Source organism: Cavia porcellus, unplaced genomic scaffold (genome assembly GCF_034190915.1).
Source record: "Cavia porcellus strain 051 isolate PalLab524CR breed Dunkin Hartley unplaced genomic scaffold, mCavPor4.1 scaffold_29, whole genome shotgun sequence".
NCBI classification, from domain to species: Eukaryota; Metazoa; Chordata; class Mammalia; order Rodentia; family Caviidae; genus Cavia; species Cavia porcellus.
In genome coordinates, this window is record NW_026947512.1 from 21,226,090 (window position 1) to 21,244,964 (window position 18,875).

The 18,875-nt window shown below is 49.8% G+C and overlaps 1 protein-coding gene across 6 annotated transcripts in view; it reads right to left on the reverse strand.

Moving 5' to 3' along the window:
* Window positions 1-3,373: 3,373 nt before the first annotated feature.
* Window positions 3,374-18,875, reverse strand: part of Ppfia4 (PTPRF interacting protein alpha 4) — a 47,874-nt gene continuing 32,372 nt past the window's right edge. For 2 of the 6 annotated variants that reach the window (XR_002792454.2, XR_216386.4), the window contains exons 23-31: window positions 18,738-18,800; window positions 18,145-18,171; window positions 15,869-16,044; window positions 12,496-12,593; window positions 11,757-11,932; window positions 9,546-9,614; window positions 6,182-6,359; window positions 5,845-5,956; window positions 3,374-5,631 (exon numbers count right to left, since the gene is read on the reverse strand). Coding sequence is in view for 2 of the 6 variants with exons in the window: in XM_023567145.2 (XP_023422913.2) it covers window positions 5,582-5,631; window positions 6,182-6,359; window positions 9,546-9,614; window positions 11,757-11,932; window positions 12,496-12,593; window positions 15,869-16,044; window positions 18,145-18,171; window positions 18,738-18,800 (837 nt within the window). In the remaining 4 variants the exon portion in view is untranslated. The remainder of the gene's footprint in view (window positions 5,632-5,844; window positions 5,957-6,181; window positions 6,360-9,545; window positions 9,615-11,756; window positions 11,933-12,495; window positions 12,594-15,868; window positions 16,045-18,144; window positions 18,172-18,737; window positions 18,801-18,875) is intronic. The other 4 variants (XR_001202369.3, XM_023567145.2, XR_001202370.3 and 1 more) reach the window with 4 other exon arrangements.

Below are 18,875 nucleotides of genomic sequence, written 5' to 3' on the forward strand. Positions count from 1 at the left end.
CATGACTCTTAACCATTAACTCACTGCCCTTGGGGTAAGAAAGGCAACAGAGTTGGCTGTCATGTCTTGCATCTAGAGTCTAGATTCACTCACTTTTTATTCACTAAACATACTGAATCACACATTCAAGAAGTAGTCTTTTCTCTGTGGATTCATTCCTCTGCCCATGGCACTTCCCAAGTTCAGAGGATGGATACAACACCACTGATTTAGTGGTGACCTACCTGTCCCTTGTCCCCTTGTCCACTGAGGTTGCTGGATCTATTTTTCAAGTCCCCTTTGATTATCAAGACAGTTGGAAACTGAGATTCATATTCATACCCAGGAAACAATGACAGCCCTTAGCAAGAGTTATTACAGTTAAGAAGTCCTCAGCCACTGTCAGATGTCCTTGTTACCTACTGGGTCACACAGCCTTTAAGTTCCAGAAGAGAAATAATTCTCTTCTGGAAATAATTCTGGAAATTACATAGGTCTGAATGGCAAACTCAGGCCAGGCAGGGACCCAGATTCACTCATCATTTCCACAGAATAAACAACTTTCACCAAAGCACAGGAACCTTCTTAAATTAACAAATCCTTAACCTTCACAATAGAATTACAGATAAGACCACCTAATGAATAATGAGGCTGAATTCTTTATGACAGTGAGGTTAAATTCCTTCTTTAGGAGAAGCACCTACAATAAATCAAACTGGATTAATCAAATGTCTAAAATGGACTTTAGGGAACCTTCTAGAATGAAAAAATGACTTAAAACTGGCACAGCAATTGTTAATGTGAAAATAGGAACTTCCTAAGAGTGTTTAGATAATTAGCCTGACTTGCAGGATATTTAGAGTACTATTTGTGCATTAATAAATGTTCTGAAGTATCTAACTTCTCCCAGTAATTTATTCGACAGGTTGGAAACCCTTTTTAAGGCTGTAAGTATAGTAAGTGATTAGAGCAACTGGAGGAGGAGATGGCGGGTGGAAAGGCAGGAGTCTTCTCAACTCTAGCATCTGACAAACAGCACCTCCAACATGTTGTGTCTCATGCTTCTCTGAATTCCTGGCTTCTGGGCTCCAGGCCATGATGCAGAAGCCTCAAGTTAAACTGAAGCTCAAAATGAAGACTAGAAGATTCCAAGTTCAGTGCAATCTTGGCAAAAAAAGCTGAGCCCAGACCTGAGAGGGAAACCACATCACCACCTCCTGGTAATTCTGGCTGGGCCTTACCCGTGTTCCCCCTCAGCCATCAGCAATCACCTGGCTCTCACATCAGAACACTCCTAGAGGAAGCAGATGACAAGGCTCTAGAAAAGAAACCAACATTCATTTTTTTTCTTTTCTACTGATGCTGAGTTCTTGTCTCAAGCCAAGCATGTATATCATCAAGCACACATTTTTGCCTAAGCCTGCTCCTTCTGTATCCCCATCCCAGGGCATGCAACTCTGGCAAGTCCTGGTCTTCCTAGAGCCCTTCAGAGCATATTCTTGTGGCCTACTGGTCACCAAGCACACCAATTCTACCCCTGATCATAGAGAGAGTGGGAGGAGCTCGCAAGTGGTTCGCAGGTACTAGCCCAGGACCTTCCCTCACCTCCACTTGCCTTTCCTGAGCTCTGTGTCGGCTGTCGTGCCTTGCTCCCCTCCGCCACCTGTGTCTGTGGACTCAGCCATCCTTGCTTCATGGAGAGGATACAGGACACATAATGTGTGGCATGAATGGGGGTTTGCCATTTAGATGAGCAGGACAAACATAGCCCTGAGACTATTCACAGGAGCCAAGGGCCACCCAGATGGTTCAGACAAAGAAGCTGGGGAAAGAGCTATGGAAGGCTTGAGTTCACATAGAGGGGAAGTAAGCCGTGTGTGCTGGCTCAGAACTTTAACATTCATGCTGTAGTCACCAAGAACAAGGCACCGCCAGATACAGGCAGGATGAGGCTTGAGAACCACATCTCTCTCTTACCAGCTGTGTGTGTGATCTTAGCTTTATAATTTTCCGCTCTATAAAGTGGCAATGTTAACACATTACCAGGTTCTGAAGATCAAATAAGTTATAACATTTAGTGTATGCTAAGGTTTGAATGTTTGCCCCTCCCTAAAATTCATGTTGAAACTTACTCCCCAAAGCAAAAGCACCACCAGACAGGTCATTAGGAAGTGATTAGGTCACAATCACTTGTGATTGTGATTAGTGCTGTGTTTGCTAGACTGAGACTACAGATGGGGCCTGGCCTTGGCCCCTAGCTTGCTATGCCCAAGCTCTTGGCAGTGGGACCAGGCCTCAGCCTACTTTCCACTGTTCCACCCTCATTCATGGGATTAGTGCTCTCACAAAGTGAAAGCCCCACATGCCTTTCACGCTTCTGCTTCTTCCACACAGGAACATACTGAGAAAGTGCCTTTTCTGACAAGCGAGCCTTTAGCAGACACTGAATCTGCTGGTACTGTGATCTTGGACTTAGTCTCAGGATAGTGAGCAACACATTTGAGCTATTTATAAATTACTCTGCCTAAGGTATTGGTTATAGCAGCAGGAAAAGACTGAAGCAGAATGCTTAGAACGATGTCTGGCACTGTTCTAAGTAACTGCACTCAATAATTTTCATCTTTTATTAATTTAATTTTCTTCACAATGCTCTAACATAAGGTTGGTTCGTTCAGTCAAGTGTGCACATCTAGAGATGTAGAGATGAAAGGCGCTAACCTGATAGAGCATCCTCGAAGCTCAGTGTGGGACACAGAATGACGTCAACAAGCATACGGCATTTGAGAGCTGAGAAAGCTCCAGGGCCTAAGGCTGTTAGTTAACTAACTGCTGGGGAGCGGGCACTGCCTCCGGCTCAAGCTTGATGTGGGTCTTCAAGGTTCAAAGTTACAAAAGCAAGGAAAGTAGTACCTCTCCCTTCTGGAGAGGGGGCTGGAGGGACCAATGGTTTCTCTAGACTGCAAGAGGAGAGAGGGACAGAAGCCAAGTCATATGACATTGAGGGCCACCTGGAGGAGGAGGCAGATCTCAATCTGCAGGGGGTTGGACAGCAGTGTGACACACAGAGGAGGCTTAGCAGCAGGAACTGCGGGAGCAGTGACAAATGGAGTAGCCTGGGAAGGGGAGGAGAGATGAAGGAGGAGATCAATCAGGGCCAGCAGCCGGGCTCCCCACCCCTTCATCTTGTCCTCAACTCCCTTTGCGCAGGTGACCCAAACACTGTCCTCCTCATCAATCCTGTGGTTATATAAGGAAACAGACAGTTATTGACTACACTTTCAGAACGCCGATACTTCCTCCCAGAGCACCGCAGCCCTTGGGATTATGAACTAAGCTGCATGTGTCAGGTAAGCCCAAGTCAAAACAGAAAGAAAGAAAAAAAGAACAGAGGCCATTTGTATGTTGTCTTAAAACCAGGTTGTTTATTGGTATGTACACACCCACACTCACACCCCACACGCATCCACACACCTGCTCCAATGCACTGAGCCAATACAGTACAGAGAAGAACTGGGGAGACATGGAGGCTGGCGAGGAGGGCTTGGGTCACTGTGACTCTCCAAAGAAAATGCATCAACTATGAGGCAAGGGTACACCGAGACAACAGCCATCCATCACTGTGCAGTTTCCTCTCCTCCGTCCCCTCACTGCAGTCCTTCCCAAGGGGCCCTGGATGGACCTGGCTCCCCCAACTTGCTGCATTACGACATGGCTGTTGTAGGGAGGACAAGCTGGGGCTGACCGTCCTTTATGCCTACCCCATGGACAGGCAGTCCCCTGAAGCAGTCAGATGGCCTTTTAGTGCTGAACTCCACCAATCTTAGGAACCTGGACTTTCTCTCTAATTTCAGCATTCATTTCCCTGACATTGGGCTCTTTCTCTCTATCCAATTCATTTTCTGCTCAATAATTTTCTACTGTCATTCCCAATGGCCTGACAGGAAGGGCAGTAAACAAGGAACAAGAGCAAGGGCAGGTGGCTGCCTGCCCCAGCCCAGGCAAGAGTCTACCTACATACCCTACTGGGCTCTCTTCTAGCAGGTAGCAGCAACAGGCTCTAAGACATGGCACAGCTCTCTATCCCTCCTCTGGACGGGTGCTTTGGCCTACTGCCCCACCTGCTAGTCCAGCCCTTGCTCAACCCAAATGGATCAGGTCACAAACCAGCTGCTCCAGCCACCTGTAGGATGGCATTGTGCTGGACCTTTTCCAATAAACGTGCCTGATGCTTTTCCTCTCCTCTCCAAGGAAGCCCAATGTCCCATCATCCTCCCAAACATTTTTAAGCCCCCTATTAAATTAGAAGAATAGGTGAAGAAGAGGAATTTCTTGGGAATAACAGTCCTCCCAACCAGCACCTGCATCCCTCTAACCCAGTTCCTACCTTGCTGCTAGGGAGAGATTAAAGTGACGGAAGCTGGGTGGGTCTGAGGAATTTCTAGAGAGAAAGCAGTCCCAGGACAACCCAGTCAAGGGCTGGATGATTTGAAGATAAGGAGGTATAACTGCCTTCAATACTGGATTTCCTGAATCAGGGACGTGATTCAATGAAAAGGAAGCTTTATTTTCTCCCTGGCAGGTCATAGGAAGGAAATTCCAGACTGCCTCTTTCCCAAACCTGATTTTAGGGTCAACACATATTCAGTCCTCCCATGAGGTTTACTCTCATAAGGCTGAGATTAGGGAGTGAGTGGGACAGCAGGAAAAGATTGCTGGTGGTAGAGTTAGCAGCACAGTTAGATCTGTTCTGCCTCTGGGGCTGAGATCCCTCCAGGGTGGGGGCATTCCAACCGCCCTTTGGGCTTCAGGCTACCAGAGGCCATCAGCCCTCCCTCCTGCTTGCTTACACTTCTCACCAAGCAAGGGCTGAGAGTTTCCCCACCCTCTGTCACCCTGGCCTATTGCTCTGAGGTTCATCTCCTCTTGACTCTTCCTAAACTCACATTTAGGATTCAGTGTAAGCTCAGTTCCCGAATTTCTACTTTAGCTCTTCTCCTGGCCTCGCCATTATGAGAAAAAATGTGATCTCCTACATCTCTTCAGCCCCCAAGCAAGTCCTAAAGGCAGGATTTTCAACTTGTGGTGATGGTTTAGAGGAAGTATGATGTTGGAGGTGTCAAAATCAACCTCAGACCACCTGGTACAAGAACCAGAGTGGCCAGGGACCACGAGGCAGCATAACTCAAGCAGAACAGAGTCTGCAGTGCCCCTTTCCTGGATGCACCATCTCGGTCCTTGGCCCAGTATCCTGACCTTGGAGGAGGGTGAAGTCCAGCCCGAAATAGGTCCAGAAGAGCCTGGGTGGCATCATACCCACCCTGGGCTGCCCTTCCTCCCTCCCGGAGAATCCCAAGCATGGGCAACCAGGGCACCTACACTACAGCGGGAGACCCCGGCCACATCCAGGAGACTTACAAAGGACACGCAGTGGGAGTCGGGGTACTAGGATGCCGAGGGGCTGGATGAGTATATTCTTGAGATCCAGGGCAACTGGAAAGTCACAGACGAGACTAGGAGTCGCGGGAGATAAGGGACCGAGCAGGAAAGGTCAGGGCCGGCTGGGCCTGTGAAACCAGGTAGACGCCAGCCCTGAGGGCCATGGCTAGTCCCGGAAGGCGGAGAGCATGTGTCCGTAGAGATAGTGGGAGTGAGCTAAGAGAGAAGAGACAGAGACAGGGGACGCGGAGTCAGAGCCAGTCCCCAGACGGCGGCGCGGTGGCAGGGGGGCTGCAACAGGCTCCCAAGCGCAAAGCGCCCCGGGCCGCTGGAAGCGCGCAGGGCAGCCGGGCAGGACTGGCGCGAGCGGGGCGGGGCTGCAGGGCCGGCCGGCGGCAGAGGCCGGCGTCCCAGGGCCTGGCCACTTACCCCGAGCCGGGGGCACACCCCGACGGACCCGGGGCGGGCGGGAGGCAGGGGGGTCAGCAGGAGTAGGTCCGAACCGTGGAGGTCTCCAGTCTCTGCGCCCCCGCCGTCCCGGCTGGCAGGAATCGGCAGCCGCGGGAGAACACACAGAGCGGCGGGTTAGTGCGCGCACACGCTCGGGCCGCGGGGCCTGGCCGGCAGCGCCCCCGCCCCACCGCAGCGTTAGTGCAGCCACAGCCCGGCAGCGCGCGGCGCCAGCCGCCAGCCTCGCCTCTCCCCGCGCCCGGCCAGGAGTCAGCGCCCGCGGGCCTCGGCCGTGCTCGGCCCGCCCGCCACTCACCTTCGGGCAGCATCTTCTTGGGCGGGGCCGCGGGGGGCTGCAGGGGCCCCAGGGTGGACACGCGGAAGGCGGCCGGCAGGGTCTCGGCCGAGGCGCCGAGCAGGCCGCTGCTGTGGTGGTCCCGCGGCCGGAAGCGTTTCCTCCAGGAGGGCGCGCGCCGGAACACCTTGTCCTCCCCCTGCAGCAAGGAGGGCAACGAAGGGTGGTTAGAATTGCTGCCCTTGCTCCCAGCCTGGGGAGGGCGGCTGCAGCCGGTTAGGGTACAGCTCCCCGCTACCCCTTTGGAATGAAGCGAACGAGGTCGCCCTTCCTCTGGAGCCCGCAGTTTTTCCCCTTTTGAGTGAATCAGCCTGATGTGGATGGCTGCCTCTACCTAGGGTTGGGGAGGTCGTATGTTCAGATCTGTCATCCAGCAGTCAAACCCTGCTTCCCTGCTCACCCCAATCTTCTCAAACTGAGCTCAGGTTGCCCATCGATCTTTCAAGCTATTCCTCTTCTGAGTCTCTCCACAGGATCACCCACTAGTCCCCCTGGCTTCCAATTCTGGCTTGGCGGTGTTCTAGCACGGGACCTTAAGACCTTCAGGGTCCTCATCTGTGACATGGAGATACAATATCTGCCCTACATGTTCTTAGGCTACCTACCCCAGGGGATCCGATGTAACAGAGACCGTGCAGGCAGATAACCAGAAACACACTCCTCCAAAGGACATGGCAAGCTGCCTCCTTCCATCTACCATTTCACTATGCCGGCTTGCTCTCTAACTAGCTTGCCAACAGGCAGGCAGAGCCCCAACCCTACAGGATGTGTCCCTCTCCCTGCCCCACCCTTTTGATCCACATCCACCTGCTTTGCAGCCATGCTCCCGTCCATCACTGTGTTCAAGGGCTGCAAGCTGCAGGCAGAGTGGTACCAGGGTGAACAGGGACACTGTTGCCCTCCTGGCCCCACTCCCTTGGGATTTGTTGTTTGTGCCCTGTGGAGGGCACTGACTCCAATCAATTCTTAGTAGCAGATACCTCTCTGTCATAGTTTCCATCCTAGTAGAATTGTTACATGGACCGAGGAGATCATTTCATTAGTATTACTTTCTCCTGCCCTTTCCTCCTTATACTCTCCCTCGCTTCACCCCTTTCACTTTGTCTGTCTGTCTGTCTCTCTCTCCTCCCTCCTGTCTCCTCTCTCTCCTCCAAGGATCCAGAAGCTGTGGTTATGATCTTTTTTGTTCTAACTGTTGTCTCCTCAGCTCCTGAGTAGTGTCTGGGAATACTGCTGACAATAAATATCTGTTCAATGAATGGATAGCAGTTAGCTCCCTACACAGGAGTGCATTCCTATGTTTAGCAGGAACTTCGTTTTTCCCATCACCTAGTTCACACCTGTTTCTTTCAGTCCCCTTTCCACCTTCAGCCAGCCCTCTAGGTTGGTTTCTATTCGTCCTCTGTGGCGTGACCAGCATGTTTTTTCTGCTCCTGCCCTCTTGGGTCCTGATCTTCATCAAGAGGGAGAACTGGATGAAGCCTTTCTGATCCGTGAGAGGAAATGGAACCAGAACTGACAGGAAGCCTAGCTGTCTAAGAAGAGACAGCTCAAGATTTTGATGAAGCGCTAGGTGCCTGGACCAGGGCCGCCTCCTTAAACCTCAGATTTCTGCCTGTACTGCCCCCCTCACCAGTCTCACCTCATTCCTAGGACCTGGTTTCCACTCTAAGCATCCTACAAGAAAAACCAGTCCTCTCCAGCTGCCCTCTCCACTGCAGATGCATCCCAGAAACCCCACTGTGCTATCCAGTGGTATCACCAACTTAACTATATTGTTCTACCCCAAGGTCTGAAGCCTCCCAGGCCAGCCAGCTTCCGGAGCTCCTGGGAGGAGTGAGATACAGGAGAGGATGCAGCAATCAGAGGCAGTCTGCTCCAGACCTACTCTGCCACACATCAGCCCTGGGGCAGTAGTAACATACTTCTTTGAGCTACAATTTCCTGTAAAATGGGGATAATAACCTGTCCATAAGTGACAGTGAGCATAAAGTGAAATGTCTGTCACCATTGTGCCACCATGCCTGGCCCATCCCTTGCACAGGCATTCTAAGGGTATTTTATAAGAATTGAGGAGTAATTTTTTTTTATAAGAGAAAGCACCATGCTAATGTATACAGGAGTCATTTTTCCAGAAAGCAACAAAAAAAGTTAAAATTCTAGGTATGTGGGGCCTGACTGGTGAGGCCATTATCCCAGAAGCACCAAGAAAATTGAGGTCTTTGAGAGTGGAGACAGCTGGAGGGGTATTCGTTTATCTCCCTGGTTGGCATTTACATACCATCTGTATTCCCACACACACAATTCAGGTACCTCTGTGAAGAAAACACACCTCACTGAATTATGCATATTCTTGAGTGTGTCCTTCCTGTCTACTGAGGCAAAGCGATCATTCTACCCAGTTGTTTTTAGCCCTGTTAAACCCAACTAAGCAACAATGATCTGACTGAAGACGGAAAAGCTAAAAATAAAGAGTTCAGTTCTTTTTTAACTCGCTTGGAGCCAAATCAGCTGAAGCAGACCTGACCAGCAAGGGCAAGCAAGGTTGGTGATAGGAACGTAAGCAGAGAGGAGGCAAGGGGAGAAGGGGCCACATCCTCAGGAAGCCAGTGAGCTTGCCAAACGTCGCTAAAGGAGTACTGTGGCTCCAGATGTCAGGGGTATCTTTTAACTCCAAGGGCAGACCTAATAAAATTAATGGCAAGGCTTACTGGGCAGGACAGAGATGTGCTAGTTCGGCCTGACAGCTAAAAACAAAGGTGCTCTCCCAATGATGTGGTCTTGGGGGTTTAGCTCAGCGGCATAAGGGCCTGCCTTGCAAGCAGGCAGTCGTGAGTTCGATCCCTGGTACCGATAAAAACGAAAAAGACAAAAAAAAAAAAAAAGAAAGAAAGAAAGAAAGAAAAGCAATGATGCGGTCTTTGTGGAAAAACCTTTGATCCTGTGTGGCAAGTTGTGCTAGGCATAGAGCAGGAAGATGCTAGGAGTATAACACAGAAGAGCTTTCTGCTTTTATACCAGAAAGGAGTTTCGGGCCTGGGGATTTAGCTCAGCGGCATAAGCGCCTGCCTTGCAAGCAGGCAGTTGTGAGTTCGATCCCCGGTACCGATAAAAAGGAAAAAGACCAAAAAAAAAAAAGAAAAAAAAAAAAAAAAAAGAAAGGAGTTTCATAGAGTCTTCTCCACAGCCTACTGCTGCCCAAAGACAAGCCCAGCTACGCCTGGTCTCCCTTGGGCCAGCACACCAGTCATCAGCCAGGAAAGCAGAGTTTGTGAACTTTAGTGACCAAATCTCTGAGACCCTTGATTTATGAATAGGTACTTACGTCATCCAGCTTCCGGTCTGTGCCCAAGGCCAAAAGGTTATTGAACTCTCTCTCCATCACCTGGCGGGCCTGGAGTCCACACAGTAAGAGAGGAAAGTGCAGTCAGTGACCTTTATACCATTTTCCCCGTTTCCCAGGGTCCTAGGGCAGATGGGGCAGGACTTTGGTGCATTAGGCCATTCGAAACCTTCACCACCTTCCTGAGGCTATTCCTTTTAACAAATCTCAGGGTCCTATTAAAAGTGAAACTGTTAAGCTTAGAAAATTAGAAAAAAATGTAATATTTTTAAAAAGTAGGCTCATAGAACAAATGAAGGATTGGCTTTACCTACTGGAGAAAAATCGGACTCACCTGCTTTTGGAAGGGTGTGGGGAAAAAAAGGATGCAGACCATAAACAAACAGAACTTAACTTACTCAGATTAAATAAATACATTTCAAGGCTTCACATCATGAACTAAAATTAGGAAGACCACTCAGTCAGGGTTATCAGAGGCTCTGAGCTGCATGGTACACAAAACCTTTCTCTAGGTTTTCCAGAAATTAACTCATCAAGAAAATAGCCAGGGGCTGGGGATTTAGCTCAGCGGCACAAGTACCTGCCTTACAAGCAGGCGGTCGTGAGTTCGATCATCCCCGGTACCGATTAAAAAAAAGTTTAAAAAAAAAAAGAAAATAGCCAGACACAGGAAAATTTGCAAACTTTCAGTCACCAAATATTGTGACCATATTAAATGACGGATTCCATACTGAGTCAGATATCACTTCCCTTGAGAGCTAAGTGAAATAAACATGTCAGGAAAATATGAACACTGAGAAAACAACAGAGCTGCCTCCCTACTACAATTTACAGGATTACTGCTATCCACAAAATGTGCATTCATTTTAAAGTAGAATAGGAATGCATTTTTAAAGTAAATAGGAAGTAAACGAAAGAGAAAAGCCCTTTTCTGGGTGGAAGATAATAATCACAGCATTCAATAAGGATAGTCTTTATCGGTATTGAGAAAGTAATACTATTACAAGTACCCTGAAAGGAGAAGTGTAATAAATATTCAAGTGTCCAATGACACTGTTCCTCTGACTAAGGAAAGGCTAAGTGGATAGGTATCAGTTTCAGAAACACCTTGCAGAGCTGTGTAAGCAGCCAGGAAAATGACAAATGAGGTAGAAGCTAAAGCAAGTGTAGAGTGTGTTTGGGAGAAATTTTATTAGAGAAGTGTGGATCTTCACTATCCATTTTGATTGGTTAGGAGAGGTCACTGGTCCCAAAGGGTCACTAAGGACACACTGGGCTGCCATGAACCCCAAAGGCCAACACTCCACCCAGAACTTTGAGACAACACAGCTCTCCCCTCACTCGAGCCAAAGCGTGTCTGCTCCCAGAATAGCCTGTGCAGCGCTGGTGGCTGAGTTTCAAAAGCAACCTGGCAGCTGCAAACAGTCCAGACAAGGGCAGCTAAACTGATCAGGGGACAGAGGCATGTCTATATGAGGAAAGGCTAAAGGAATTAAGACCACTCTGACTGGAGTGACAAAAGCTCAGGCCCAGGGACAACAGGATCAGAGTTTGTGAAATTCAGTTTTCACAAAAGGTGAGTACTGGTCAAATAGCAGCAGGCTTACCAAACTTCAGCTCTAAGGAGAAGGCAGCTCCCTCCTCAGGGGGAGCCTGGCAGGAGCATATGTAGGACAAATAAAATCAGGAAGTACTTTACACAACTGTTAGTAGAATCCCATTACCCACAGGAAGTTAGAAAGGCCAAAAGTATAAATAGGTTCAAGGGAATTTAGATATATTCTTGGATGACAGCTCCATAATAATTATGAAATGTAATTGAAGAAGATGCCTAATCTTTTGCCCTGTTGACAGGCAGACAGAGTCCTGGCATGAGGAGGCTCTGGACTGTGCTGTACAGTATAATTAGTTTGTGGAGGCCCATGGGACCAGGGGCAGATCCCTAAGGGGGCAGACAAAGGAGTTGATGTTCTGCTCAGTCAAGCAGGTCAGAGCCAAGGAAGGCAGAGTCTCAGCTACAACACAGAGTTGGGAGGAGATGACGTGGCCACATGTGTTCCCTATGGGCTTTAGCTATTCTGCACAGGCATCACACGGGAGGTTTGAGAATGCAGCAATGGCCCAGAAAGCCCCCCACTCACACACACACACCAGCAAATTGTGGAGCCTGTACATGAGTCTGATGTTGCAGACCTGGGTGTTCTGTGTGGGGATCTGCAGGACCAAAGCCAGGGTGTTGTGGTCAAAGTTCTCATCAAGGGCCAGCAGGGCACCGTGGACACCACTCTCATGAAGGTTGCCCGCGTAGTCCCGAAGCCCAATGGACTGGACCCAATGAACCACTTGGTCGTTGGTCCAGACCAGCACATCTAGAGGGCAGAGGAAGGAAAGGGCAGAAACAGCAAATTTGGTCCAGGCGCCTCCAGGGGTAGGAACAGAGGTCCTGGAGCCCATCAGCCTGCTCTCTGGCTCCTGCTCACCTCCACCTCTCTAACCTTTCCCCTCCTTCCTCCATCCCTGCCATCCGTCAGCCTCAGTCAGGCCCACAGACTCCCCGGAATCCCTGCATAGGTCGTCCCCTTCCCCAGGCCAGAATGGCCTTCCCTTATTTTCACCTTCAAAGTCTCCTCTAAAACCTGCATCTCTCCCATCCAACCCTACCAGACCAAGGCCCATGAGCACACCAGTGAAGGCGCTGTCTTGGGCTTCCTCCCACCTTTCTGGCTGGTGGCCACTGTCTGGGAGGGGATTTAGACAGGAATGACTGTGCTGGCCCTGGGCACTGTCTGCTTCATCAGGCCAGGAGCTCCCAGAGGCTGGGGATGCATCTTCCCTTTAGTGCTCAGAGTTTCCTGAGGTTCAGGACACTCTCTCCTGCTTTTCTGCTCGTGAGGCACCCTTCCTAGCGGCCCGCCAGGCCCTAGGGGCTTACCCTTGGTCTCATGCTGGCTCTCCTCCCGCCTCTTCTCCAATTCCTTCCGATCATAGTTCAGCCTCTTCAGACACATGATGCCGTACTGAAGACTGGTTCTGTAAGCACACAGCAGCCAGAGCCTCAGCCTCAGTGGGACCATGCTCTCCCCCACCTGCCACACCTGCCCCAGCAGGTCCAGTGCAGCACAAGGAGCACCCAGCCCCCGCCACCCCTCCTGCCCCCAACAGGGCTGCACTGGAGCCAAGGTCACTCCTCTCTCTGTCTCTCTGTCTGTCTGTCTGTCTCTCTCTCTCTCTGTTACCTTACATCTTCCCTGTCCCCTCTCTCCAGGCATGTAAGTGACAAAGACTCACATTAATCACAAGTAAAAAAAAAAGAAAGAAAGAAAGAAAAAGAAAAAAGAAAAAACAAGTTGCTCCTTTTATATTACCATTTCTCTCAGAGTTCTTTTGGTGACCTGCACAATGGGTTCCCTTACCCATCTGACCCTCCCTGTGGTTACCCTCACCCTCATTCTCTGCAGCAGCCTCAGGCACACCCCTTTGGGTCCTCAAAACAGCAGGCTGCCTAGATCTTTGTGCCTCAAGGCCTTTGCACTGGCTGCTTACTCTGCCCAGAACATCTGTACTGTCCCTGCAACATGGCTCACTCTTCCATTAAGTTTTCTCAAATATCACTTTCTCAGTCCAACCCATCCGTCACCTTGTTCATCAGAGTTAAAACTACACCATCACCATCACTTCCCCGGACCCACACTCCCAATTCCCCTTACTTTTTTCCCTAGAATTTTTATCTAGTCACATACCTTACATTTATTGTTCCTTACCAGTTAGAATGTAAGCTGCAGGAGGGTAGGGGATTTTGTTTTGTTCACTGATCTTAAACTTCTAGCACATAATACGTACTCTTTTATAAGTGCTTAGTGAATTAAATGAAATAATTCACATAAATTATGAAGAGAACTTCCTGAGTAGCAGGCCATAAAAGCACTGCATAAATGAAACCTAAACCAGCCTGAGGGCCACAGACACTGTGGATTAGAAAAGACCCCAGAGCTATTGGTCTGAGCTCCTCCTATGCAGCAGTCACCCCAGAGCATCCTTAGGAATACACTGAGCCAGTATCTGGACAGCTCTGGGGACCCTCAAGGCAGCTCACCCTATGTTAGAAGACCCATATCTGCATATCTCAAATGTGAGCACTGCCTGGTCCCTCAGCCTGCCTGGGTTTCTACGCCCATGGAGGAACAGACCAGAAGGTCCCTCCCAACAGCAACTGCATCTGACTCTATTTGTGAGGATAAGTCAGGCAAACACCCTGCCCGCCTCCCTCCCCGCAGTGCTGCCTGGCCAACCCTTCTGCCTAGAACAGCGACTCCCTCACAGCTCAGAGGCATCATTTCTGGAGTCCCCTTTGGTTCACATACCCATTTATTGCTCAAGCTGCTGACTTAAGCCTTGGCCCAACATGAGGGAGCAGAAGCTGTCTAGTTAACATTCAAGACAGTTCCTGTGACTTTAGAGCTGCTCTACAGCACAGGTCAGACTGCGTTTGAATGCTTGCTCTGCCACTTGTAAGCTGAGGGTCACCGAGCATCTGTGAGATGTGGTCTACCTCCCTTCCCAGACTGTGGTGACAATGAGTGAAAGGGCTCAGTCCAGCCCCTGGGACATCTCATGTACTCAGAAATGGGAGCACTTCAAGGATGAAGGTTCTGGTTACTGTGTGTGTAGGTCTGATTCAAACAGGAGCTCCTTGAGGAAACCCACCCAGCAGAATGCCCTGTCCAAGGAAAAGCCTCTGAGCTGGGTGTCAAAGATGGAGGAGTTAGCTTTAGAAACTCCAAAGCACTCGAGATGCAGAGCCAGAGCTGGAACCACGCAGCAGGCTGGGCTTTGCTCCCAACTCTGGGGACAGGGGCTGTGGGAGGACTTCCGTGCTGCAGGGTGAGGCTGGCTGACATCTTCCAGCAACCAGCACATCCCAGCTTGGCGAGGGACCAGCCTTCTCCCCAGCCCTATCAATCACCAGCAGGGGACAGGTGCAGCTAGGTCTGGCAGTCTCCTGGGCAGAGACAAAGGATTCCCTTTCAGTCCCAGTGGAGGGAGGAGAGGAGAGTGCAGAGGGAGCACACAGGCTTCCCTCGCAAGTCGCCCTCATAAGCTGTGTTGGGGGCACTGGGGTCAGGAAGGCAAGGGTCCCAGGACAGGAGTCTCTGCAGGGTGGTGGCCCTGAGGCAGCAGTCTTGTTCCACCTGTACTCTGCCATCATCCCTAGTGACCTTGGGCTAAGAATCCTTCCCATGCTCCTATGACATGAGAAAGCTAACTAGATCCCTAGTTCTGCTCTGAGTTGGAGGTCATCAACGGTCCCCCACATCCTTGGGGGACACCCACAGGCCCTGAGGAAATCCTGAAAGCCCACACTTTTCAGCCTCACCCCTGTCATTATCCTCTCAAGGCAAAAGATCTGGCTGAAGCAGCAGCCTGTGCTGCTTGGAGTTGGGTGCTGCAAAGGACTCCAACAGCTGTCAGGCCTGCAACACTGTCACCCACCTCGCTCTCCAACTTAAATGCCCAGTGGACCAGGTGGGCAAATGCACATAAGGCAGGCAGCTGGAGGGACCCAGAAGGACCTGGAGAAGCCCCCCCCCCATCCTGTGAGGGTATCGCTCTCCACCTGTAGTAGGTCATTTTCATGGAGAAATGTGCGGACAGAACTTGAGGTTTTTCAAGAGAAACCAGAAGTCTGGAGGTTTATGTAAAGTCTCCTCCTGTTTAAGTACTGGCAACTAGATTCATGGTTTTTAAAATACATGTGGGCCAAACAAAACATATCTGCAGACCAAATTCTGCCCACACATTGTCAGTTTAGGACCTCCACTGCCACACTTCTAAACAGAAGATCTCTTCAGTACAGAGGAAGATAGGACTGGTTGATCTCTGAACCAAAGAATATGGGTTCAAAGCTCAGGAGCTCCAATCTGCAGTATCAGCAGAAAAAGGGCCTAGACATCCATTGTCCTTGAGTTTAGAGGGAGTGAGACACCCAAACCAAATTTCACATTCAGTTTTAGTCTTTTCAGGGTAAGCAGAATTCAATTAGCCCAAAGACAAGCTAAGAAATTCAGGCCTCAGTGAAAAAATCTCAAAGAAGATACTAAAGAGAATGACTTTTTGTCTCAAGGGTTAGAGGTAAGAGGATCAGATCCTCCAATTGCAGGACAACATGAGAATTCAACAAGAGTGGAACTTTCCCAAGAAGGAAACCCATTACCCACTAGACCTGGCCATGCAAAGAGGAGAGGCATTTCTGTTCCCGACACAGACCCCCTCACTGGGGCAGTGGCCCTGGTTCCAGCCCCACTCACCGATGGAAGCTGTCCACCATCTTCAGGTGGACACGCAGGTCCTTCTTGGTGAGGTGGTCCAGCATGCGTGCATCCACCAGGCACTCCATGAAGTAGCTCCGGTACTGGGGGAGCCCCAGGCTAGGCAGCCACTCATTCCCAATCCACTCATGGTTCATGTCTCCATAGGCCAAGGTCTGGGGAACAAGAAAGAGGAAAGCCGTGCCACCAAGTTGCAGCTGGCATATCTGCTTGGGAGAAACTTTAACCGATCCTCCACCAAAGGGGTAAGAAGAGTGGACTAATAAAATTTCAGTTTCTTTTAACTAAGGGGTAAATAGAGTGCAGGGAAGTTTATTTTATTTTACTTTATTTATTTGCAGTGCTAAACCCATGGCCTTCACACTGATTTACATCCCCAGACCTTTTTTAAATTTTCTATTTTGAGGCAGGTTCTCTCTAAGTCTCTATCTTACCTACATAGGCTGGGCTTGAACTTGTGATTCTCCTGATTCAGCCTCCCAGAGTTCTGGGATTATGGGCATGCACAACCATGGTCAGCTGAGGTGGGAGATTTTAAACAGAGCTTTCCAAGATCTCAAAAAGATCCAGTTCCACTCATGAATCAATTATCTACACTAACGAACAGCAGCAAGCAGGCGGGCAGCAGAGAATACGAACCCTTCTTGTTCACTCTGGAATGCCCTGTGCAGACGTCCTGCCTCCCTGCTTCTCCATGAGCCTTGAGCCCACTCAGCCCAGGGGGCAGACTGTGCACAGTGGACCTGCAGAGCAGCAAAGCATGCCAGCCTCACTCTGGAAAATGGCTGGCCTCACAGTCCATGGGGACATTAAACAGAGTCTGAAGCCCCGAGAAAAACAAAGGGCAGGTGGCTTGCACGTGAATAGCGCGTTGAGTCCTTTAACACTTGATGGATCCTCTGCTCCCTTTTGTAGGTCCTTTGCTGCCTTCCCAAATCCTGCACCAACTGGAAGTCACCTCCTGACATTAGCAAGGGGAGGTTCCACGACTGCCACCTTTCAAAATCTTTAGTTTTGACAGCAACTCTCTGTCATATTTCCCTTGATGTTTTCACATTGGTAAATTTATTTTGTCTCCTTTTAACATGAAAGTGTTGATGTATATAAAGCTACATGTCAGGTGTGCTCACTATATAAAGTTCCCATTGCAGACAGCACTGAAGGGAAAGACCAGACTTTCACTGTTATTCTCCACATCCTCACATCCATCTTTGTGCTGTTCTTCCCTCTCTCACTTCTCCCTGCCTCTCCCAGAGGTAGCCACCATGCTTGGCTTTCTGTCCAGCACTCCCCTGCCTTAAAACTGTATTTACAGTGGTTCTGGGGATTTAGCTCAGCGGCATAAGCACCTGCCTTGCAAGCAGGCAGTTGTGGGTTCGATCCCCGGTACCGATAAAAAGGAAAAAGACAAAAAAAAAAAAAAAAGTGTATTCACAGGGCTGGGAGTTTAGCAACATAAGCGCCTGCCTGGCAAGCACAAGGTCCTAAGTTCAATTCCTGGTACCAAAAAAAAAGTGTCCACAGTTTTTACAATCAGTAATGTCTGTTCTTCCAAACAATATATTACTAACTTTGTTTTTGAATTTTAGTATCAAATTCTTTGAGGCTATCAGGACTTGCACATTTCGCTTAGCATTATATTTCTGAGCCCTCTGTTTCTCTGCTGCACGATGTTCCATTGTGTGAATGTGATTACTGGCCAGGCCCCATCTACTGGAGTAAACGGTGCTGCTTCCTGGTTCATTCTTCTCAGTGGCACCTGTCACTATTTGAGGCTGTCCCTTTATTTGTTAATATTTCCCTTTTAATCCTTATTGATACTGTACTGATATTAATCCTTTGTTTGCTACTCCATGCATGCTGTACTTGTTAACAACTTCTATATCCAGAAAGCTCATGGTAGATGCCCGATGAACTTTTGTGCACTAAATGAACAAATGAGAGGCCCTGCCACTTTGCCAGAGTGGCCCTGAGAGGGGCAGGGAGAGGGAGACTCGTACCAATCTGAGTCTGTCATTCGTGGGAAGCAAAGTGCAGAGAAGAGATAGGCACATAGAGGGCACAACCCCAGGGCTCCTCACCCTACAGCAAGGAGCTCGAGGGGCACTGGGAGTTCAGTGGGGGCAGAGAAACTGCATTCAGAGCTCCCAGCATGAAAAGGGATGCACACACTGGGACTTGAGGGACAGAGAGCCTGCGGGAAAAACACCATCCTGATCTTCTGAGAGCTGTCCTGGCAGGGACAGGGGTCTTACCTGAGCCCAGCTGCCCTCCTCACTGTCCTAGCAGGAACAAGTGCCGCGTGTCAGGGAAAATAAGCAAAGTCAAGAAACCCAGCCAGCTCTACCCAGGACCCACACACAGTAGGGAGAAGATGCCTCAGCTGCTAAGTGGGTGACCAGGGAAAGCAGCTGTGATAGTTTAGATAGAGCAGAAGGCTGGTGCATGTCCATGTTCATAGCGAGAGCAGAGCAAATGTGTGTGTGGCAAAAACATACTTCCTTGCCTCTCGGGATTGACTGGGAACCAAGCAAGATGTTAGGCTTTCCCAGCCCTGCTCCTGCACCAGGGATCAAGCCTGGAGCTCAGACCCATTGAAGGCAAAGCCCTCTTTAGCCCCAGGCTCTTCCACTACAGGGTGCTGAGGGCCATGGGGAAGCTTATGTCCCTCTGGGACACACCACACAGACACAAACCGCTCACAATTTCCCCTCGTTCCCCTCAGTCCTCCGCCCTGAGACCAGGATGCAATGAGCATCAGGGACATCAAGCACCAAAGACTCCCCACAGCCTTCCCTTCATCTCATGGAAGTCGCCAGTTTTAACCAGAGCCAAGGGCTACACTCACTGTTTTGGTGGACGTTGCCAGAGTCTCCATCTCCTCATGGGTGACCCAGACATTCCCGGAAGACTGCAGGCATAGAGGAAACCTAGCTGGTTTGGGTCGGGTCCCTAAGATTCCCAGAAGGCCCAGACTCCCAAGGAG